Here is a 23,762-nt window from a genome sequence, read left to right as displayed (position 1 = left end):
CTAACTGAAAAAGTTTTTGTACATATTGAAATTAAAATTTACATATTACACTCTTACGAAATATGATGTTCTTTCCAAATTGTATATTCATTAAAATATGTTTATATTTTAATGAATATGAATATGCCAACATACATCAATTAAGACGACAAGACAAATATTGTTTTCTTTAAGTACATTTAACGAATAAGGATTGTGTTAGAAAATAAAGGACCAACAACTGTTCTTTCGTTGCTACTTTCTTGCGAATTCTATGCTTTACATTGTAATTTAGGATCAAATCTCCATCCTTCTAATTTAGTTTTTTTAAATATTATGGCAATAGTTTTAACTTTATGCCTGTTTCAAGTAAAAGGTTGGGAAACTACACGCGAGAAAAAAAAGACATCAAAAGGAAATAAAGGGATAAGCTGTTTCGAGGTTTAGGAGAGCGAGGTTTTAAGAATACTGTCTTTTTATATGAGGGATTAGTAGAATTATTTCGAGATACAGACTTCGCTGCGGAAGACTATGCGGGTTTTGGAACTTCCGGAATTGTTGAATTTAATGCATCTGCGTATGAAGGCTTAACAGAAGGAAAATATTTACTGGCTTCGACATAAGAAATGCAGCTCTGAGCCATTATAACTTTGATTTCTGTCTGTCTCACAAATTCTGGACATGATTTATGTATCGCTGAATGGGACCCTTCGACTTCGACTTCACACATTACACACATCTGCATGTTGACCTCCACAGTTATAACATATTGGAGTCTTAGAACGACCTTGAACTTTTGTATGACCATAACGGCAGCATTTATAGCATTGTATCGTAGGATAAATATAAATATACTTATCTCTACTGGAAGAGCATTATAGGACATGAAAATCCTGTTTGGTAAAACTTGCCTATCAAATGTAATTACAACTGATTCAGAGGGTTTCCAAGAAACCGAGTCATAAATTTTTACCTTGCGATTCAAACGTCTTATTTTAAATATTTTGCCGCAGCCTATAGGTACGGATATATTTTGTTGAACTTCCTCTACACTACAATCTACAGGGACCCCGCGAAGTAGATCCATTCTTGTTACGCTGAAAGTGGGAAAGAAGGCTTTTAACTTTTTCGTTTCCATAAGATTGCAGTTAAAAATATTATTGGCGTCTTTATAATCGGAAAAGCCAACGCACCTGTTTCTTCCTATTTTCCCCTTTACACTTCCGGGAATAATATTATTAAATTTGTTCTGCTTTAAAAAATTGCCTTTGAAAAATTAACTTTGTATACGTTGAACATGTATTCAATAAGGGGAAACATCAGTAGGAACATATTCAGTACGGCCAATCGAACGGGAGTCCGTATTGGTTTTGGTTATATACTGTAGCTTTGGTGTTGTTTGAATTTACCGCGTTAGAGTCTTGAGAGATATTTGAAGAGATTAGATATTATAAAAAATTAAAACTACCAGCTTATCCTCTGCGTTTTAACTAGTAAAATTAAATTAAATTTTCAATACCTTGAAAAAAAAACCCATGAACGAAGTTTCCACTTTCCCGCGCTTTTTCCCAGTTTTATTTTACTTCCTATTTCCTATATCAATACTGTCAAATGTACCTTTGTCCGCTGACAGATGACAGTTGTCACACGTTAAGTATAAATAAGGACTTACATTAATAAATTGTCAATGAAAAATATTTTTCATATGAAATTACAATATTGAACAATACTGAATAATTACAAGTTACAAGATGCAATATAATTAGTAATTATATTTCTCAGTTGCTTTCAAGGATATGAACCATGAAATTAAATAATTTAAATCTATTGCATATTATAAAATTCAATTAGGAATACCTCAGTAACCAAGTGTCATTCACGAAGTGCACAATCTGTTATCAATTTCTAATACGATTACGTGTTTTATAATATTATAATTAGCATATCAAAGGAAAACACGAGAATATATGACACAGTAATATAGATTTGCGAGAGTAGCGCTTTTGGAACTTTAATGGTGTAAAAACCATGTCATTTTATTCATATCCTTGGAGAAAATTAATTTTATCATTCTAGTCAAAAATGAAACCCTTTAATAACATGAAAATGAGTGGGCTGTCAGGAAAAGTTATGTGTGTTATATGTACATTAAGTGTAATATTTATTATTACCAATGCTCATGAGATTATTCATATAAATAAAATATCTGTTGCAAGTGATAATCCAGTGGTTGACTATGTGGATGATAATATAGATTTAGTAAGAACTAAGCGTGATGTGGTACAAAATGTCTCGAGTTCCAGTGAGCCTCCAATAACGTCGTCTACTACTAATAACACTATCAATGTCTCATCAGAGAGTCCCAATATAATATATGAGGTTGGGCCATCTAATTCTTCAATACTGTCAGTTGTCCAAGTAAATGTGTCTTCATCAGCTTCACCCAATGCTTCATCAAGTTCTTCAGACGTAGCTGCTCTCCCTGGGAAAAGCTCAGCAGAAGATGAACATAACAGCTCTATGGCAATTTTCTTTGTACTATGTATTTTGGCTCTTGGTATATTATTGATACACCTTATGCTTCAAACAGGTTTTACTTATTTGCCTGAAAGTGTGGTGATAGTATTTTTAGGTGCTTTAATAGGGATGATTATTAATTTAATGTCTATTAGAAACATAGCAAATTGGAGAAAAGAGGAGGCATTTTCACCAACTGCTTTCTTTTTAGTTTTGTTGCCTCCTATTATATTTGAATCTGGCTACAATCTTCATAAGGGCAATTTTTTCCAAAACATTGTATCAATTTTATTGTTTGCCATTGTGGGCACAGCTATATCAGCATTTGTAATTGGGGCTGGAATTTACTTGTTGGGATTAGCTCAAGTTGTTTATAAGTTGAGTTTTGTAGAATCTTTTGCGTTTGGATCTCTCATATCTGCTGTTGATCCAGTGGCAACTGTCGCTATATTCCATGCTCTGGATGTGGACCCAGTTTTGAACATGTTGGTATTTGGTGAGAGTATATTGAATGATGCAGTTGCTATAGTACTGACAACAGCTGTCCTTGACTCAAATGATCCTGTCATGTCCACGACAGATGCCATATTGTCTGCTATCAACCGGTTTTGGTTGATGTTCTTTGCATCAGCAGGAATTGGGGTTCTATTTGCCCTAATTAGTGCACTTTTGTTAAAACATGTTGATTTACGGAAAAACCCATCCCTTGAATTTGGAATGATGCTAGTCTTTACCTATGCTCCATATGTTTTAGCTGAAGGAATAAATCTATCCGGTAAGTTAAGTTATATTATTTTCTATTCATTCCTTATAATTAGAAAAAGTTGAAAGTCATAAAACAAGCTAAAAATAGAACTTTTTTCATAGTATATTGTGCTGAAGGTTAAAAGTATTGACAAATTTAATAGTTTCAACATAAACATGTTTAATGACTGGCCTTGACTTGTCATTCACTTTGTTACTCTAAAGTACTATATTGAGTACAAACAGACTGGCTGACTTTTTTAAAATGATTACAATCACTGAAATATTTCATTCATTATATAAATAAATTTTCTTATATACATTTCATATCCATGCACGTTAATATTTTTAATAATGTTTTGTTTTATATTAAACTAGCAGTCTCGGCCAAGCTTTGCTGTGGCTAAGGTTTTTGTTATATTACATAGTAGTAACTATTCAAAGGAAACGGCAGGAAAACAACAGCCATGGGGATCACCATGCTTGTTTGGTGGCTATGCCATTAAATTGTAGCTTATGTGAAACGTTGGTACTTTCAACACTGCGCCATCTGATAGAATTGTGTCAAATAATAAACAAATAATTTGCAATAAAATTACATTGCGGTTATAAATTGAGATGTAAGCTATCCTATCTTTTAAGTTGGATCAAACTACACACGGTGTGCAAATTTGATTGATATCAGTTCGGTAGTTTAGGAGTCCATAGCGGACAAATAACGTGACACATAATTTAGGTATATATATATATTAAGATTACTGACGATTAACTATAGGATTTTATCAATATATTTTTCATTTGTATACTTAAGTAATTATTACAAATATCTTTATGTTTTCAGGCATTATGGCGATATTGTTCTGTGGTATTGTTATGTCTCACTACACACATTTCAATCTTTCCACTGTTACTCAAGTGACTATGCAGCAAACAATGAGAACTCTTGCATTTATTGCTGAAACCTGTGTGTTTGCTTACCTTGGACTTGCTATATTTAGGTAAGTCATCAAATAAGTAATAAATATCTAAAATTGTCCATCTTCATAAATCAGTGTTATAGGGCTGATTTGTTTCTATTCCATCGTAAGTATGAGTTCCAGGAAATAAATTAGTCAATATTTGCATATCTTTTCTACGATCACATCAGACCTTAAAAAAATAAAACTTCAATGCAAATAAATGGTTTATGTACCCTTTACTTTTAAAACTTAACTGAAACTTATTTATATATATGTCACCGTAAAATTGTAAAAACCGTTAGATTGTAATCTATCTCGCGAGATTATAAACTGTCGAAAGATTGTGAACCTAACGAACTGCTTACAAATTAACGTATTATTATTCGGTAGTTATATGAAATTGTTGGGAAGTAAAATTAATCTGTAATTGACCAAAGAAGTTTGAATGATAAGTAAGTTAGTGTAGTACAATCTACCGAATAATTATACGTTAAATTGTAAGCAGTACGCTGAGGTTCACAATCTTTCGACAGTTTATAATCTCGCGAGATAGATTACAATCTAACGGTGTTTACAATTTTACGTTAACATATACACATATAAAATTTTCCTGTCACAGTGTTTATAACCAAACTCATCCGAAATAGCGTGACTATTTGTAGTGTTTTTTTTATACCCATAGAAGTGTAACATGCCAATTTTTTTAATGATTTGGAATTTAAAAATAGATATTGACCTTAATTTGCACCCTTCACTACCAACCCCCTTTCTTAATAGCGACATTAGTACTGTAAAAATCTTTATATGGCAAAAAAACATTTGCGGGATCAGGTAGTATTAATATAAAAAGGATGTATAAGTATTAGAATGTAGACATTTCACATTTACTAGCCAGTAGCTAATAAAGATTTACACGGTGATATTTTTCAGTTTTCGACATCGTGTAGAACCAGCTTTAGTAGTGTGGAGTATTATTCTAAGTTTGATTGGTCGAGCCGCCAATATTTTTCCACTTGCCTTACTGTGCAATAAATTCCGCGAACACAAAATAACTAAAAAAATGATGTTTATAATGTGGTTTAGTGGTAAGTACTAAAACAATTATATTTAATCCTAAACGAACTTAAAAGCCGTCACTAAATAGATATTTCCACGAACATAACTATCACATATCGTCGCAGTTGAGCACTGTTAACTCTAAATAGAAAATAATTGTTTAATATTTAAATTTGTGTGACCTTGAATACGGACCTAAGTTTAGAGTGCGTGCTTTCAAACACATTTTGATTGTATGTATTCTGGAAGAATTCAGCATACTTAATTTATTTAAAACTAGCGGACCCGACAGACGTTGTCCTGTCTTAACTATGAATATTGATTTCAAATAATGAATTAAAAAATATTTCAGAAACAAAGTGTTTATTATTCTAATGCTTTATGTTATACAACATTCTTTGTTTGTTTTTCTGGCTCGCATATTATTATATTTCAAACGCCATAAGGTTACACCATAAAGTTCGAATTGTATGGCGGTTAAGTATTCTTGAATTTTCTAATTTTCCGCGCAATTTTTTTCTTTTTTTCTTTTATAAGAACCTTCTCCTGACAATTACAAACACAACAAAAAAAAATTAGACAAATCGGTCGAGCCGTTTTCATGTGATGTCGTGACAACGGAAAACGGGTTTCATTTTTATATATATAGATTTGTGGGCCTGTTAGACATTTTTGGACTGTTTAAAAATATTACATACATATAGAACCAGAATAAAATAATATATTTTACATTACAAAACATGACTAGCCCCCGTACTCTATAAATTCCAGCAGTGACGCAGTTCTTCAATATTATTAGCAGTTAGCATTGAAATCGCAACCTTGGAATCACGCGGTACAAAAACTTTTATTTATTTATAGTACAATTTTACAGGTCTGCGTGGCGCCATCTCGTATGCGTTATCTCTTCATCTTAATTTCTCCGATGAGACGCGCCATGTTATAATTACGACTACCCTTATAATCGTGTTATTTACAACTCTGTTCTTCGGTGGTTCAACTATGCCGCTACTTAAATTTTTGAGGGTAAGTAAATTATTATCTTATAACATTTCACCTAAATTTAACAAACAAAACCGGCAGAGCGGTTATGCGAATTAATATAAGTCTGATTTGCGTCATTTCGTTACCCAACAATAAATGACGTACATTACACAAAAAAACGTGTGTGTACTTATGTACACGCGTTAGAAGTTATACTTCTTTGGCGTAATAATTTTCTTCGAGCACTTTAGAGGGACGTTTCTCTCTTCGAATTGCATTTTTCTTGTCCATTTTAATGGTCACTTAAAATCGAAACGATAATATGTACTAATCATGACATTTTACAATAACCACTATGTTTTTTATCACATTGGAACGGGTTTTCTTGTATAGAAATCATTATTTTGGTTTAAATAAACACGACCCTGAAAAACACTACGCCATGGCAGACGATGCAACTTGTCGATTAAACACAGCAAGCGCCAACTAGCGGCCCAGACTGTTTTACCGACGTTTGAACAGATATTCAGGGTGTCGATTTTTTGTGACGGTGTGCGCATCGCATCATAAAAATTTACTGTCATCATTTTTCCCTAACGCTCCAAAAGAAGTATAACTTCAAAAATGTTATACTTTTTTTGCATATTATTTATCAAGATTACTATCGAACTATAATGATGTAGGTAACAGTGTTAACATAAAAAACTAATTTAGTATGGCCACTACCTCATCCCACGAAGGTTTTCTTTACGGACAGACTAAAGGCTCACTTAGATTTAAACAGTTTCTCGTCTCGAAGGTACGATAATCGAAAGAATATAAAAAAGTTTCTTCGTCTAAACATTCAAACCTCTTGCTCTTCCAATTGCATGGCATTGGAAAATTTATTGTGTCCGTGTAAACAGAATTTCAGAAGCAATCATCGTATTTCGAGGTTTTATGCCAGTTGCTACTCTAAGTGCAGTGTTTGTGCAGTGAGGGTGTTTTAATTATTAATACAAGAATTAATTAAACGGAAAAAAAAAGATTTTGGGTTAAAATAATTTTGTTTTCCGTGCTCAACAAACCAATATCGGCAGCTCCAAAATTAAAAGGATATTTGTGTAATTTTTTTAGTAGTAGTAAGCACTAAACTCGAATGAAACATCTCGCAATCAAAACGGTTCAAACCGAGATGGTGTTTATACTAGTTGAGATTCTCTTAAGTAAGAATCTTACTAAAATGTCGATGTGCAAACAGACGCAGGAAATTATCGATAATAATCTAAAATTATGTAATCATAGAAATATGTTATCGTATTTTTTCAGGCTAACAAGAAAACCAAACGGCCTCGTTCATTACGTAAACCCAAAGAAGTAAGTCTGTCGAAAACCAAAGAATGGGGTCAGGCTATTGACTCGGAACATTTGTCTGAAATCACCGAAGAAGAGCTGGAGGTAAGAAACCTTTTTGAATACGAACCATTTTTTTTTCTTCTATAATCTGTGGAATACTATAACAGATACTAATACGTCTGAGGTTCACTCACTTCGAACTTCGGTTTCCTAATTCAAACGTAATGATAATAACAAATTATGCAAACTATGGCAATGGATGCTAATTAAAAATGTATGAATAATTTTCAGTTATAATACCACAAGAGCATGACTTATAGTCGTCATGACGACTATATTTGTTTGCAACGAACCTATCGGGAAATTGCCGATAATTTTGAAGCTCGTGTGGTATTCGGGGGATTATTTTTCCGACCCAAATGTCGGCCAATAGAATTGCACCATGAGACGAAATGTACAGTTAACAAATAAGAATTTCATAATGAATAAAACAACTACTTAATACTTTTCTTGAAGCAACGACCAGAGAAAATTTTCACAAAAAATTATCAGTATAATACCATGTAGGTTGTACCACGTGACGTCGAATGGTGCAATACTATTGGCCGATATTTGGGTCGGAAAAATAATCAAGCTTATATTTTTTGCAGAAACGTTTTTCGTGTAATATTTACGGTAACATTAAAATTAATGAAACGTCTTAACAATTTTATAACAGCAAAAAATTATATTTGAATCGAAAATATTAACGAAAGCTTGAACAATGTATAAAATTAAATGATTTTTCATGAAAATGATAAAAAAAGGGGGAAATTGGGTAGATCCAGGGGTAGGGTGTGTAAAAATGTATAGTTTTAAATTAACGCCATGACGCCAACACTAGATCTGCTCTTAAAAAGTCCATTATTTCCACCATTTATAAAAGTCTAACTTAAATTGAATAGTCTAGAGTCTAAGCGCGCGGCTTTCAACCGTGCTAGTCACACTTGCACGTACGGTGAAGAAAAACATCACGAAGAAAGCGGCATGTCTTACTTCCAATAATGTCAGGTGCAGATGGCTGACAACTCACTTGGCTACTAAGAATAAAATATCAAGGAATAAGATACAAATCTGTGGCCTTACCCACATGTTTTTAATTTACTAATTTCATCGATATTTTAATACGAATTAGATTGAGATTAATTGCATATAAATTTTTATTGAAACAATGTTTCAGGTGAATTATTCCCATGCGACCAGAATGAAAGGTTTCGTGCGCCTCGACTTGAAGTACCTAACACCATTTTTTACTCGACGATTTACACATCAGGTAAACTTCACAAACCTTCCAAACAAAAAAAAATATAATTAAATTAAATTAAACTTTAATATTTTTAGTGAAATTCTAAAATTGAAGTGAATTTATCACTCTAAGATCATGCTGTTCAAATTTGATTAGATAAAAAGTTGTTTATTATGATATTGAAACCTTGATAAATAGACATTAAGTACATCGTAGTACTTACGATAAAAAATATTAGATTTATTCAGATATCTTTTAAAGTCCGATTTTGCCGACTATTTATATTTAAGTAAACGATTGCTGCTTCTTACGATTTAAATTCCTATGATTGTCTTTTATTGACATAACTTTCACACATTTGATAATATTTTTTTTTTACCGGATTGAAGTTATGTATTTACAATTATTTTTCATAATTTTAATTTTTCCGACGTTTCGCGTGCTTTCCAGCGTGCGTGGTCACGGTGACTGTCGGTTAAATTTAAAATTATGAAAAATAATTGTAAATACATAACTTCAATCCGGTAAAAAATTGTTGTTGATGAAAAATGGTTGTTTTACTAATATTATTATAATTGAAATTATTTCATTTGGAATTATTATTGAAATTAGAATTATTTTTACTACTGTACTTTATTACCCCCTTTTTAAAACCCAATTTGTGCAGGACTTGTTTTGGATAAACCTTTTTTATTAGTGATTGTCTCAAAATATCCTTTTACTTATATTTCCATACTTCAGACCCATTGGAATACATGTGTTTTGTTTCTTAGATGTTGTTGCCTAGTTACATTTAATTAAAGGCTGCATGGCCTTTAGGGGCCATCCATAAAGTCCGTCACACGAATTTTAGGACTTTTGAACCCATCCCCCGTCCTTGTCACAGGTTGTCACATTTTTATAACCCCCCCTCCTGATGTGACGTCACACATTTTTAAATTGGTCTTTCAATCCTTACCATTCAAAATTCTCGTGAATTTGAGTGTCTCACTTGTAGATCAAGTTCGTAAATTTTATTTTTTTTAATTCACATCCAAACTTTGCGTTTTAGTATTTTAAATTTTAACATGTGACGTCACAAAAGTATTGACCCCCCCATGCCCCTTGTCACACGATGTCACACTTCGGTGATACCCTCCCTCCCCATTAACGTGTGACGTACTTTATGGATGGCCCCTTACATTTGTTACCGTGTTTTATGCAATAAACATTTTAATAAAATTATTTATATATATGTTACAGGAATTGAAAGATTGCAAAAGTCAAATGACAGATCTGACAAACCAATGGTACCAGGCGATTAGGATTTCCAATGACCATGACACAGATGAAGAAGAGCTACAGCAGAATTCTTTAAATAACTCACAGTCAAGCTTACAAAGAGTCATTTAGATGCAAATTTTATTTTATTGCTTAATAGTTCAATTTCTGCATATTAAATGATAAAAAAATTCCATAAGTCAATGTAAAATTCTAAGGCTACGTCCGCACAGGCAGGAGGTTTGCTTAGCGCCTAGCGAATCACTAAGCGAGTAGCTTAGTAAAACGAACGTTCTAGAATCTTCGCGACCGGCCGCATTGCGCGCTTGGCGCCTAGCTAGTCGCTTAGCGTGTATCGAAGTGAACAAACATGGTGGTTTTCTGTCGCGAGGCGCGAAGCATTTTCGTGATGGATGAAATGTTAATTTCAACAGTTTTTAAAAGGGAACCTCTGTGGAATCCCATGATATTAGGTATGGCGTTCGATTCTGTTTTCAGGCAATGAGTGGTTCTGCCACGTAACAAATCCAATTCCGTTGAAATAATGCAACAAAATGTCTGTAGTCCGGCCACCGTGTACCTAGCAAGTAGCCAGACGGCAAGCCTCGAGGCTCTAGGCGCTAAGCAAACCTCCTGCCTGTGTGGACGTAGCCTAAGACTTTTGGAGCTTAAATGTAACGGTTCTAGATATATTACTATGTTATCAGTATTTTATGATATGTCTTTAAAGCATATATTAAGAGCTATTTGCCCCTATTATTAATTGACAAAAATTGACTTGAAAGTATTATTTTTTTAAAATAGTTATTATGGATATATGTTCTACCGTCAGAGAAACACTCGGCTACCAGTGATGCCATACATTCATATATAGTTATGGTAAAATTTGCTTATAAAGGGTTTTTCAACAAGAACTTTGTTTTCTAAAACAAAATAAAACAAAGAATTTAGAGGAAAATGAATAAAATTTTTATTGTATTACAAAGAGAAAAGTTTGGCAATTATGAATGAAAAATGATATCTGGCAAATGTCCACCACGACCACGCTGACAGATGTTGATTCTTTCATCAAAATTTTTAATCACTTTTTGGCAAAATGGAGGGTCTATTTCGTTAATGACATCACGGATTTTGAGTTTTAAGGCTGCAATCGATTCGATTGGCTCCGTATAGACTCTGTCTTTAACATAGCCCCACAAAAAATAATCCAGTGGTGTTAAATCACACGATCTGGCTGGCCACTTAACAGCTGAATTTCGCGAAATTATGCGCTCGGGAAATTTGGTTTGCAATAAATTGATCGTTTCATTGGCTGTGTGACATGTGGCACCGTCCTGTTGAAACCACATTTCAGTGATATCCATGTCATCAATAATAGGCCAAAATTTAGTGGTTAACATCTCGCGATACCGTGATCCATTGACTGTTACCGCATTTCCAGCCTCATCTTCGAAAAAAAACGGCCCAATCACGCCTCCAGACCACATAGTGCACCACACAGTAACACGTTGAGTATGCAAAGCCTTCTCAATAATTGCTTTAGGATTTTCAGAAGCCCAAATGCGACAATTTTGCTTGTTGACGTACCCTGACAAATGAAAATGGGCTTCGTCTGAAAAAATGATTTTTTCAGAAAAACCAGCAGGTTGTTCCTGAATGAACTGAGCGAATCTGCGGCGATTTGAATGGTCGATCAGCTTTAATTCCTGCACCAGTTGAATCTTGTAAGGCTTCAAAGCCAAATCCTTTCGCAAAATTCGCCATGTTGTGCTTTTGGATAACCCCAATTGTTGAGAACGTCGTGAAATTGACAAATTTTGATCTTCTTCAACACTGTGGCTCACGGCGGCGATGTTTTCTGTTGAACGACCCGGTCGAACACGTGTTGGTGTTGGCACATTTTGTACCGAGCCTGTCGACTCAAATTTCGCGACCAAATTCTTAACAGCGGTCTCAGAAGGACGATTATGCTGGCCGAAAATATCACGAATTTTACGAAATGTAACTTTAACAGAACCACCATTTTTATAGTGGATTTGAATTATTTTAATGCGATTTTCGAGCGAAATTGAATTCATTGTAATAATTGCCAAAGCACCTGCTACGAATACCGCCAAAAACTAAATGTCAAAACTATCACGTTCTCAGTGTTGCCACAATTGAAAAACAAAGTTCTTGTTGAAATACCCTTTACAATGCTTTGTTTTTAATAATATAGATGTCTATAGTAAAATGTATTTTAATATCATTCCTAGTTGTGATGATAAGTATAATTGTGATCATTTGCTGAATAGTCATCAATGTGATAGTTCAAAGTTGTATTATTTTCAAGTACATACTTTAGTTATATAGTAGTGTAGTTATGCACAAAAATGTTAGTACATATGGAATTTATTGGTTGTGTGATATTAATTTATGTACTTAATTTTAGGTTTTAAATAATTCCTAATTTTATTATCTACTAAAATATAAAGTCTACTGCTATCTGCAACTTTATTTCCTAAGAGAAGCAGTGCTAAATTTTTATCCAATATGTGGCCAAAGGCCATATTTATATCTAAGCTATATTTCAAAAATATATTTTGTGTGATTTGTATATTTCTATGCATTATTACAACCAAGGAAAATTTAAAAAATAAATAACTTATTAGTGCAATTATTGTTTTATTTAAGCTAATACATAATTTATCTTTTTATAAACCATCAGAAAACAAGTTATTTTTTAAAAATTAAAAGGAAATAATGTGGTTTTTACAATCTTAGTTTATTCATAACTCAAACTTGAAGAGTATAAGCACTACAATTTGGTTTGACCAACTATGTAATTTATAGTCTAGACAAATTGTTTATAAATAGAAGGAATTGTGATGTTAATATATAACAAGTATTTCCATATAAGAGCGACTGAAATGGCTGGAAGAGGTAGTGTTTTGTCATTAATAACAATTAAAGTACTAACTCAAGCATATTCCAATTGTGTAAACTAACTTTATATATGTTCATCCATACATGATTCTGTTTAACCATTACTGAAATATTATAAAACAATCATATAATAAAATCACAAGGCTAGTCTAGGTGAAATAGAAGACAACATATTAGTAGCAAAATATATTAGGCAGAATAATATTGAGATTAATCTTCTTCATTTTCTAAGTTAATGTGGCTTCCAAATTTCCCATATAAATGTGCTTTGAGCTCACTCATTTGAGATTTTAACTCTTCGCATCTCAGCTCTAAATCAACTATTTCATTTTGCTTTTTACATTTCATATCCTCCAATGATTTCTGAAATTAAATTAATAAAAATTAACTTTTTTATTTTATGACCATTTCCTAACATGTATCTGAGGAACTTTTACTCTAACATTTGACTTCTCTCATATGTCAAATTTAATTTGTTTTGATATGGGAGTCAATTTTGACCCTTATTGAAAGTTACATAAAGTATACAAAGCTAGGATTTTAAGATTTATCACCCACTTCAACAAGTAGGCCAAGGCTTTGCAGAGCTAAAAGGGCTTAGATGAGAAAGTCAAATGTACCATGTCACATACACAACATTTCTTAATGGCTATATTGAAGAAAGAAAATTACCAACCAGTGTATCTTCCAGACTTTGGCAAATAAAAACTTCTCCAACTAAGAAAGGAATTTTTTCTGAATCATCAGTCAGAGCCAATTCCTCAACAGCTTCCTCTAAATTTTTAATATCATTTTGCTTAACTTTCAGTTCATCTTTAATATCATCAGCTTTGGCATTAAGGCGAGCGAATTTGTTAATTTTTTGTTGATCTTCAAATGAAATGTGCACGTCGGAATCCTATAACCAATTATAAGCTAAATATTGTTTAAAAATAAAAACATATGTGTTTCCACAACACCTGAGCTGTAACTTTGTATCAAGTCAAGTTCATATTAGAGTGCTGCGTATACTACTTTGTGGTATAAAAAATATTTGTATGCACTTTATATAATATGACTATGTATATAAATTAGAAAATATAATATAAATATTAAAACACACACCGGTTGATAGGTTCCTTTTCCACTGGCCATTTTTTAAAACTTATTTTAAGGGATACAACCTTTTTGTAATAATTTCACTTTACCAGCTAAGGCCAATAAATATAATTATAGTTGATGGTTTTATTTTTAACTTTATTTACAAGTACTTTTAGGTTAGCTGTCAAATCACAAGTGCATACCCTAAAAGTATATGCAGTAGCTCCATGGTCAAGTGTCACTGTCAGATCTCTGTTATTCTCTTATATGTTGACAGTTGACCATAGAATATATTATGTATAGTGTTTGCATAAGATCTTTAGAAAACAATAACTTTCGTATATAAAAAGCGTAATGGGTTTGATATACGGAAGTATTACCCACGGGAGTCGTACTTAGCACTTAATCTTAGGGTATCTCTTAATCTTAATCTGACGCCTATAGACGTAGCCACGTCGAGGGAAAATGAGACATAATGTGTGATTCTGACTAATAAAACATTTTCTTCTTATTTAGGTAACAATAGACTAGGTAGGAAGTCAGGTTACAGATAGGTCAATCGAAAAGCGGAAAAGGTACAAAAAAAGAATATCTCCTCTTTTTACATGCACCGAATTTTCTGAGACTTTCTGAGGCTCATCTGATGTTGAGTGATAACACCGCCCATGGACACTTTCAATGCCAGAGGGCTCTAAAAATAAAAAAGAGAGACTAAAATGCGTTTAAATTAAATTATTAACAGAAGTATTACTCATTCTCACTCCTAGAGTTTTAGCACTCATCATAATATAATGTACCTATCTGTTGTTGAAGACAGTTTACTTTATTATTTTACTAGTGGTATTTTAGTAGTTAGTTACTATAGTATTGTGCTTAAACATTACAATATGAATATACTTGTCTTTTTATAAAGGTTTAAGCAATTAACGAGCAATTTACTTAAAAATCAGCCTTCTGTGCCAACACGCCGCCGACTTTTTGGATCTAAGGTATGCCTGTTTGGTCACTATGCTTTCCTTCGCCGTATAATCGAATGTATTGAATACTTCAGGGAAATACGTTTTGTATTATAAAGTCTACTAAATCAAATTAAAAAAATCTGTCCCGAGTGATGCCCACCTAATATATTTTGTTATTGTTTTAGTACCATTTAGCCTAGATTATTTTTTTTTTATTTTTACAATTCACCTAATAATAAAGTACTTACGTGTATATATGTGAAGATTGTTTTTATGGCGAACAAAATTATTTATATTTAGTATAAAATTAAGTTATAAACTGTAAACCTTCTTAATAAATAAAAAAAATAGAATGTTGGGGTTTTGTAATAAAACTATTTCTATGAAATGCGCACGACCGTAATGGAGTGTATACGTACGATATTCGTAACTTTTACATTGACCATGCAAATGTACATTTCATAATTCATAGATATTTAAATAGCATACTATCCTTTGAAGATAGCAAGGATTATGACCGCGGGGATTTTAGAATTACAATGTTGACTGTTGTGATACAACATGACCAGACTGACCGAGTCAAAGCGTTCATGTCATGTCATGGCATTCTCGATTCAACATAATTTATGTGAGAATTATCACAAACAACTTGTCGAACAAAAATAAAATCTGGTTAAATATATTGGTCAGTACCAGAGTGGAGTCTGATACATTTAATTTTTATTTTATCATGAAAACGATGTTGAGTTTAAATGTTTATTATTAACCAACACAACACGAGTGTCTACGTGTATGTTCTTGTTTACCTTACCCAAACTTGACTGGCCTAAAAACTAGTCTAAAGGCCGATTTACATTATCTTAGTGTTTAGGAGAGTGCTTTAGTACAACTTGAAAGGCAAGTTCTTTAGCGTAGCGTTTACTAAAGCAAGTAGCGTTTACATGTTTCAACTAAAGTACTATCCTAAAGCACTCTCCTAAACACTAAGATAATGTAAATCGGCCTTAAGAATTACAAATATGTATTATATATTTTAATATGCCTAGGTGAAATAGGTAGTTCTAATGAAACGTATTTTGATTTAATTGTAATATTAGGCATTTCGATTTTGAAAAACTTATCTTGCGGCTTTTCCGCAGTTAGAACCATAAATTCATCTAAATTGAATTGGCCCTATAGCTTAATTGGTCCAAGTTCTATATTATTAGGTAGTCTTCTTATCTAGTCTAGAAGTTGGTCAAAGCGAGTCAAATTTAAAGATATATTTAACTATAAATGTGTTTTAGATCACCTATATAGTCATTACATTACACAGAGATAGTTAGCTCTATTGTTATCGACGTGACTATTCATACTGGACAAAGAGTGGCATTATATTAACACAAGACATCCGCTCCTTGCCCTTTAAAAAGCGATCGCGAATCGTAACCTTCAAACTAACCAGCTTTTGACCACCTACGTCCTATTGTAGGTAGCTATTCAACTATTAAGGAATTCGTGTTTTTGTCGTACTCTGAAAACTCATCAAGGGTTATAACGTAATCTAATCAATAGTGATTACTAATTTGTCAAAGCGCCAAGCATAGCGCTTGCGAAGTCGCAAGTCGAGCAAGCCTGCGCTTGAGCACCGGCCCCTCCATTGCTGCGCTTACGCCACACGTCGCCGTTCACTCGCATTACTATTTTGAACGTCAAACAACGCGCGCGCTTACCAAAAAGTTTATACCTTTACAGTGAAGATTTTTCGTGATGGAGAAGGAGCATCAACCAGACTCCATGGCGACCATAACAATGAAGCCTGAGTACCCACCATCAGAAGTATACAGTGCCTCTGAGCCACCGCCGGTAAGACCGTCCGTTACTTGATGCTCAGTGGTCACACTTTCATGTCTCCAAATGAGTTCATTCACAGTGAACAATCTAGTTTTGCCTTGTTTACAATTCATAATATTTACTTCGTTGTGTTTTGTTTCGTAAATGGTTCAAGGTTGGTGAATTCCAAAAAATTAAAGATAAATATTATAAATTGTTAAATTAAGAGTAACATTAAAAAAACTTCTAAAAAGTATTAACATTATGCTATAGATTATTATCTATAGATTCAGTTAGTAATTTAGCTGAACGTTGGGAAAGTGCCTTTCTCTCAGCCTGTAGCGGTTGTTAGGTCGCTGGCGCGTAGCCACTCGTTTACTTCGATATCTCCGCAACACCTTGTACCATAATAATAACATATAAGATTCCTAATATCTTTATTAAAATAATTTATCTGATTTATTAGTTACTTGATGCCGATCTAGCTTTGAATCTATCTCAATCATCAGGTTTGGTACGCGGAGTGCTTGTTTACCTTAATAGGTATTCAAAATTTTGTGATGCTTAAAATACTCAATCTCAAAGACATTCTAGAAGAGTTTTATTATGTTGAAATTTACGTGACGAAGCTGTGTTGACCGGTTCAGTTGTTATGCTATTCAGATATCAGTTATGAATACAAATGAAACATTTATTTAAAACGCGCGAGGTGTTGTTACCTCTTTGTGAAAATATTTGCTTTCATTGTCTACGCCTTTATTTTGTATTTATTTACATTACTCCTGATGCGTACATTTTATTGTTATTATGTAAAATGACGATAATCTATGCCGTTTAAATGTATCTGTAGAATACCATCCTTTAATCTACTCTTAGACCTCTGATTGGTATTAATTGCTGATATGAAATATATAATGACAAATAATAATATAGTGCCATATTGTAAGAATGTAATTTAATTTGGAATAAAAAAATCGAGAGTACATTAATAATCCCTAAGGATTTTTGTACTAAGTATATCTTTGTAAGTTTGTTAATTTCCGTAAAACGTAACCTTACTATTGCGTAACTATCATTGATCGAGAAAAAGGTTTCTTTCAAGTAATATAAGATATATATAACGACGTTTGCTATAAACAGTACAAAACTCTGTAAATGTAAGGCTTAGGTATCTTCGTTTATTTCTGAGAATAACTATGAGATATGTCTTTAAATGTGAGAATTTCATTGTTCTATTGTTCTGACCCATCATTAACTTAAGATTATGTAATTATCTTTTATCACGCGAGTCCGTTTGGTAGGAAAACTGAAAATTTTAACGTTTTCCACACGTTTTTCATGTGTCAATCAAGACTACATATGTTATCAAAGTCCTCAATAAGTGGCCTATTCGTTTTCAATTACGTGCAATGCAATTACTTAAATTGTCGCTTAATTTTTAATTACTAATGTTTATTTAATTAGTACATAATTACCAAGTTATCCGACATAAAATGTGAAAGTCTAGTAGTTGCTTTAATTTATAAAATTTCTCAAAAAGTTTTGCTGGTGTTCATATAAAGTAGAATCGTCGCGACATAATCTTTCATCTAATTGCCGCTAACGACGGGTAGGTACTCGTACATAATTATTTTGTTCTTAGATAATTACAGACAAACGCAATTCTTTTCTATAGATAATATTATATAATAATACAGATTATAATGACATTGCTTGTGGGTAAACCCAATCAAGAAAAAACGGCGACATAAACACAGCGAAGTGAAATCGTTATGGGCTGCTTGTCGAAGTGGACACAATGATGATTGCGTCACTGAGTCTACTTTTAGTAACATAAAAACTATTGTTTGCATACAGTATGACAATGTAAGATACAAGTATTTTTCTTATGTTTGCTTCTGACTAAATGTTTTTATTTTTGAGAAATGTAACAAATCCATTAAAGAATTACATAAGTGGAACCGATCTCTGAGATTGCAATATCCGCGCAATAAACTAAAAAGTTAGCTACGTAATTTTATACCAGAAATAAGTGTAGTGGAGCTGAGGTTTCTCTAACTTTATTATTGGCTTTTGTAGAATGTCATAAAGCGCAATAATTTAATTCATTGTTCTTTATCATGTTCTATTTAAAGTGAGTGCTTCCATATACATTCCTTATTTAAAAAGCAGAATTCTCTAGAGTCGATATTACGTTGCATGTGCAATAAACTGAAATATTACGAGGTAGCTCCTACGTTCGAAGTATATGGTTATGAAATGCTTAGGAAGTGTGAGGGTATGCAAACAATATTACACTGACATGTCATGTTTATTTCATCAAACAATATTGTTAGAAAGCGCTCCTCTCCATGTACCTAGTTATAAAACTTGTTATGAATAATAATCTTGGTTTTGCGTTTGCACGGCTGAGTTAACGCGGAAGTATTGCAGGGTGTATTTATCGTGTATTGTGACATCTTAAAATATCTACGAACTCTACAAAGATGTATGTGAATTTAAATACATTCAAACATAATTGTAAGCAATTTTTAAATATACAGTAACTTTTATTCTTACTTCAGCGATCGTGCTGTAATACGTTAATAAGAGTTGAATAATATTATTTCAACGTTCACCGAACCGGAAGCGACACAAATGGTTTCCATTTATTGTGAAAATCGATGTTAGCTACGGGTTTGTGGAGATAGTGGGCGATATTGGTTAAACGTTGCGGGGACCAAAACGGTTTCCCTTTAAAGAAACTCCAATGCACTTATGAAGTACTTTCACTTAATTTGTTTGTTTTCACTGATCTCATCGTTGAAAGATGAAACTCATGCTTGTCATCTTTAAACCAACAATGAACATACCTTTTAGGTATTAGTGTTTCTCAATTTGAATTTAAATAAAATGGAAATTAATAAAAATAGTGAAAATCATTTGATACTGAACTTCTATGTTATTACACGCAAGCATAGATAAGTTAATAACAAAACACGGCCACAAAACAAGATATAACACGAAGTAAAGTTTACTTCCTCAGGTGCTCATTATTAATTGATAAAGCGCTTACGCGCCTCAAGCTCAGGTCTGATTAAAAAAATTGAAACATTTTATTTTATTAATTCAATAAAATATGTTATTGAATATTCTTATTAATGTCACTTGGATGTATTTTTATGATTAACTAGTTCCTTTTTAGGAATTAATATATGACAGTGAATTCGAGAATTACTTAAATAATAACAGTAGACCATAGTTTTCGTTTAATTATTAATTTACTAAATGTCTTTAATAAATAAGTAATCGCGTTTTAATCGTTTCCTTGGATAATATTATTTATGTCGTTATAGACAAAAAAGATTAAATAGAATTGTTTCTTTTGATATGTAAGTCATGAATAATTGTGATCCGCAGGCATACCGTCAAAGGGTATCAACAGCAGTACAAATCGCGAGAATAGCTGCACTAACGGTGGTGGCATCATCCTTCATACTGGGATCATTTATTCTGGCATCAAGTTGGATCTCTGCGCGCGCCTCTTGCCACCAACTCGAGCAATTGGATGCTATGCTTGATAAAGAGCTGGCTCTAGAAGGAAGGTCATATGGAAACGATGGATTACTTGCGGTAAGTCAATTTCTATTAATTAATAATAGTATCAATTCAGTGGATTAATCGGGAATTTTCTATGTAGGTGAGAAATTAGCGCTTAAAGTGTGTCACGGTACAAGTTACTTGATATATAATCACTCAGATTTGCTGTATAGGACTTTGTTTTTCTTTAACATTTGTTTGGATTTCAATTTTTTGTGTACGTCTTCATTCTTTTTCATACAAACTGAACACAGTCCAAATACGTGACCCTTGCGTTTTCCAAAATGAAACAATTTTTAATTCTTTAAATCAAATTCTTGCTTATAAAACAATTATATGATATCTCTTTTCCAAAAATATTGATTAATTTGTTACATTTTCACTGGAAAAATCTGTATATAAAATAAATATTGCTTACTCATAGAGTTTACTTAGTACTTAGTTAAAGTTCATAAATTCAGTGAAACGGGTATACGAGCTTTGTGTTCTTAGGTTACTTTGAAGAATTTGCAACTAATTAATGGCAGAGCTTACTTGATGCCTTTGTGAAGATATAATTGAATACCTATTTACAAGAAGCTGGTATTATATTACATTATCAATAAATTATTTTGGAAGCTAGATATTATTATAGTTCAATAAAGTCCAATATACCGTTATGATCCAATTTATAATATCCGGTTTTTACAAAATTGCACAAAACGTTTTGATAATTCTTTGAATAAATATACTGTGCACTGAGTTTGTTTTAACTGCGATTGCATGATTTAGATTACCGGAGTATAAAGAAAAAAATATCTTTTATAAATTGTCGACAAATGTTAAAAACATATTTACTGAGAAAATAATAGTAATTATTAGTTTCAACGCTATAGTAGGTATTGGGTTCTCATGATTCATAAGTCTTTTATATTCTTTCCTGTGCGGAGAGCCGGTACTTTTTCGTGATGTCCATACGAATGTGTGAATCGAACAATACACACAAGCGCTATTGTTTTGTTTTGTTTCTAGATAATGGTTGTTTACAGTTACGAACTATTGGTGACACAGTGACACGGTTTAAGCCTTTCATACTAACAATTAACGCTTAAAAATATGAATGAATAGGTTATAATTGTTGTAGCAAGCGCGGATAGTTGTGGGCACAACTAAATGCCACTTTGTTGATGTATGGCGTCACATTTGTTATTAGTTTCTTCGTTAGGAATGTCCAGACCGCCCCAACATCGACGATTTTTACACGCTTCATATTAGCTTCACCTGTATGTATGTATGTAACCGACTCCTTCGGACTCGATTTTGACCCACTTTTAACGGACAGATTTAATTCAAACTTTGCGCACCTGTCAAAGATCGATGACAATGCAATAATCCGAAAAACAAAATGAAAAAAAAAATTAACTAGAAAATAAAAAATTAATAATAGTTTAAAAAAACTAAAAAACACGCTTTTAAAGCACATCAGCAGCGCCTGGGGCGCTCTGTGCCATATTTTTCGTCTATCGAGCAACCCACGCTTTTTCACAATAATACCAGTATTTTTTGTTCATTACCATTTTCAGCCTAAATTAGGAATTATTTTTCACTCTTTAGTTTGATGTGCTTTAAAAGCGTGTTTTTTAGTTTTTTATAACTATTATTTATTTTTGGTGATCATAACCTTATTGCTTATAAGCCTGTTGTATTAAAATTGCTAGTTAGTACCGAGAAAAGGTTGGTTGTGTATCTTGTACATCAATGAAATAAGTGCATGGAAGTTACACTAAGTAAGGTCGTAGTAAATTCTCTTCAGACGTCTCAGTTTGCTCCCGGGTGTTGTTCGTGACTAGAATGTTCGACTATTTACTTTAAATTCCACTGCAATTTACTGGTGGATGACGGATTCGGTGCCGGTCAATAACGTCCTTTCATTACTCTCTCTCTGATTTATTGTGTTTACTGCTACTTTAGAATACTAACAAGTCACTCTATTGAGCTGTTACTTTTACTTTTAATCTAAATTTGTGGAACCTTGAAAAATAAGAGCACTCAATACATGGAATGGAAAACTTCGTGTGACTAATGTGCTTTGTAAATTTAAATTTGCAATAGTTGATATCAATCGCTTCAATCCAACGCTTTTTAGCTCTATAAATATGCGCAGTGATATATATCAAAACTCTTACACGACATTATAAATCACAAGCGAGCTGATTAATTTTTGGTATAATGTTCATTAATTTTGGTATAATGATTCCTTTTCGGTATAATGTTCATTAATTTTGGTATAATGATTCCCTTTTGGTATAATATTCATTAATTTTGGTATAATTCGTATTTGGTATGATATTCATTAATTACTATCAAGGATATCTTATGTGGATCTTAAAGTCCGCGGTACCACGACGAGACACGTCGCGTACCGGATCACCTTGAATCTTCATGTTACGCAAAGTTGCGCTTGCGTTTCTAACTCTAACATAGCCATCCTAATGAACCTCGAAGATAACTGTTGAGAAATAGAAGGATGGTTCAATTTTATAAACAATCCCCTACTGTGTTGTGAAGGTTTTTGTAAGCCTACTACATAATTGATTCTGAAATATTGTACGTCGTAATGTGATGGAATATAACTATAGTTTATTGGTTCAAGTAAATTGACTAGCCCATACTATAAATGCAATACAAAGTCAATTTAAATTAGATTAGCACGAACTAAATAAACAAACATTCTATTTCTTCAACATAATAATATTATAGATTATGCGTTCATTTTTTCATTTTTAACTGAATTAAAAACCGAAAGGAGCGTTAACAATTTGTTTTATTTCGGATTATGTCAACGTCAAGTACACTACACGCAGGAGACAAAGAAATAACTAAATTCGAAATTATTAAAATGTTAACATATACTGATTAAGAATTGATTAAAAATAGCTTTATGCAGTCAAGATGATGTCACTAACTAATTTACAATACAAGACATGACTTATTATATTGATTCTTAGACTGTGACAAGGGAATGAAAACCGGTTGTGTTTTGTTATCGCTATTATATTTTAAACAATATGTATTATATTTGTCACTGCTTTATATATATGGACTATGAAACACAATTCGAACCAATATTTCTTGAGATTAACGTGTCCAAGCAACCAAAAAAGGTGGTATTATAATAGATTACTGATTTTGGTTACTTAATAAGGTTTTTTTAAAATCTCTGGAGCATACGAAATATATTGACGTTTGTATCTTCATTTTTGTTCTTTGTACCGTCAAACCAGAAATATTTGTTTCGCGGGAAATCTA

General features: G+C 32.6%; 3 protein-coding genes across 5 annotated transcripts in view; 2 read left to right on the top strand and 1 right to left on the bottom strand.

Moving 5' to 3' along the window:
- The first annotated feature begins 1,637 nt into the window (after positions 1 to 1,637).
- Positions 1,638 to 10,253, top strand: LOC125048982 (sodium/hydrogen exchanger 8). The gene is made up of 8 exons (XM_047647969.1): positions 1,638 to 1,744; positions 2,056 to 3,271; positions 4,082 to 4,238; positions 5,130 to 5,284; positions 6,130 to 6,281; positions 7,548 to 7,676; positions 8,794 to 8,886; positions 10,102 to 10,253. Exons 2-8 carry the CDS (start codon positions 2,062 to 2,064, stop codon positions 10,249 to 10,251), a joined length of 2,046 nt encoding a protein of 681 aa, XP_047503925.1. The 5' UTR covers positions 1,638 to 1,744; positions 2,056 to 2,061; the 3' UTR covers positions 10,252 to 10,253.
- A 2,513-nt stretch (positions 10,254 to 12,766) lies between these two features.
- LOC125048984 (probable prefoldin subunit 4) lies at positions 12,767 to 14,342 on the bottom strand. The gene is made up of 3 exons (XM_047647974.1): positions 14,149 to 14,342; positions 13,721 to 13,942; positions 12,767 to 13,407 (listed from the first exon to the last, which is right to left on the bottom strand). Exons 1-3 carry the CDS (start codon positions 14,176 to 14,178, stop codon positions 13,255 to 13,257), a joined length of 405 nt encoding a protein of 134 aa, XP_047503930.1. The 5' UTR covers positions 14,179 to 14,342; the 3' UTR covers positions 12,767 to 13,254.
- Positions 14,343 to 16,741: 2,399 nt separating this feature from the next.
- The window catches only part of LOC125048983 (fibrous sheath CABYR-binding protein), a 48,582-nt gene continuing 41,561 nt past the window's right edge, over positions 16,742 to 23,762 (top strand). The window contains exons 1-2 of one of the 3 annotated variants that reach the window (XM_047647971.1): positions 16,742 to 16,928; positions 20,295 to 20,507. In XM_047647971.1, coding sequence (XP_047503927.1) covers positions 16,833 to 16,928; positions 20,295 to 20,507 — 309 coding nt within the window. In that variant the 5' untranslated portion in view covers positions 16,742 to 16,832. The remainder of the gene's footprint in view (positions 16,929 to 20,294; positions 20,508 to 23,762) is intronic. The other 2 variants (XM_047647970.1, XM_047647972.1) reach the window with 2 other exon arrangements.

The sequence above is a fragment of the Pieris napi genome, chromosome 4, assembly GCF_905475465.1.
Source record: "Pieris napi chromosome 4, ilPieNapi1.2, whole genome shotgun sequence".
Lineage (NCBI taxonomy): Eukaryota > Metazoa > Arthropoda > Insecta > Lepidoptera > Pieridae > Pieris > Pieris napi.
This window is presented reverse-complemented; position numbering and strand designations above follow the sequence as displayed.

What these genes read in the sequence shown, in the direction of transcription:
- LOC125048984 (XM_047647974.1), bottom strand. Translation starts at nt 14,178, where the DNA reads ATGGCCAGTGGAAAAGGAACCTATCAACCG. An exon ending in GAAAAGGAACCTATCAACCG is followed by an intron (nt 13,943 to 14,148) that starts GTGTGTGTTTTA and finishes AATTGGTTATAG; the next exon opens with GATTCCGACGTGCACATTTC. An exon ending in AAAGTCTGGAAGATACACTG is followed by an intron (nt 13,408 to 13,720) that starts GTTGGTAATTTT and finishes ATTTAATTTCAG; the next exon opens with AAATCATTGGAGGATATGAA.
- LOC125048982 (XM_047647969.1), top strand. Translation starts at nt 2,062, where the DNA reads ATGAAACCCTTTAATAACATGAAAATGAGTGGGCTGTCAGGAAAAGTT. An exon ending in GTTTATAATGTGGTTTAGTG is followed by an intron (nt 5,285 to 6,129) that starts GTAAGTACTAAA and finishes ACAATTTTACAG; the next exon opens with GTCTGCGTGGCGCCATCTCG. An exon ending in TCACCGAAGAAGAGCTGGAG is followed by an intron (nt 7,677 to 8,793) that starts GTAAGAAACCTT and finishes ACAATGTTTCAG; the next exon opens with GTGAATTATTCCCATGCGAC.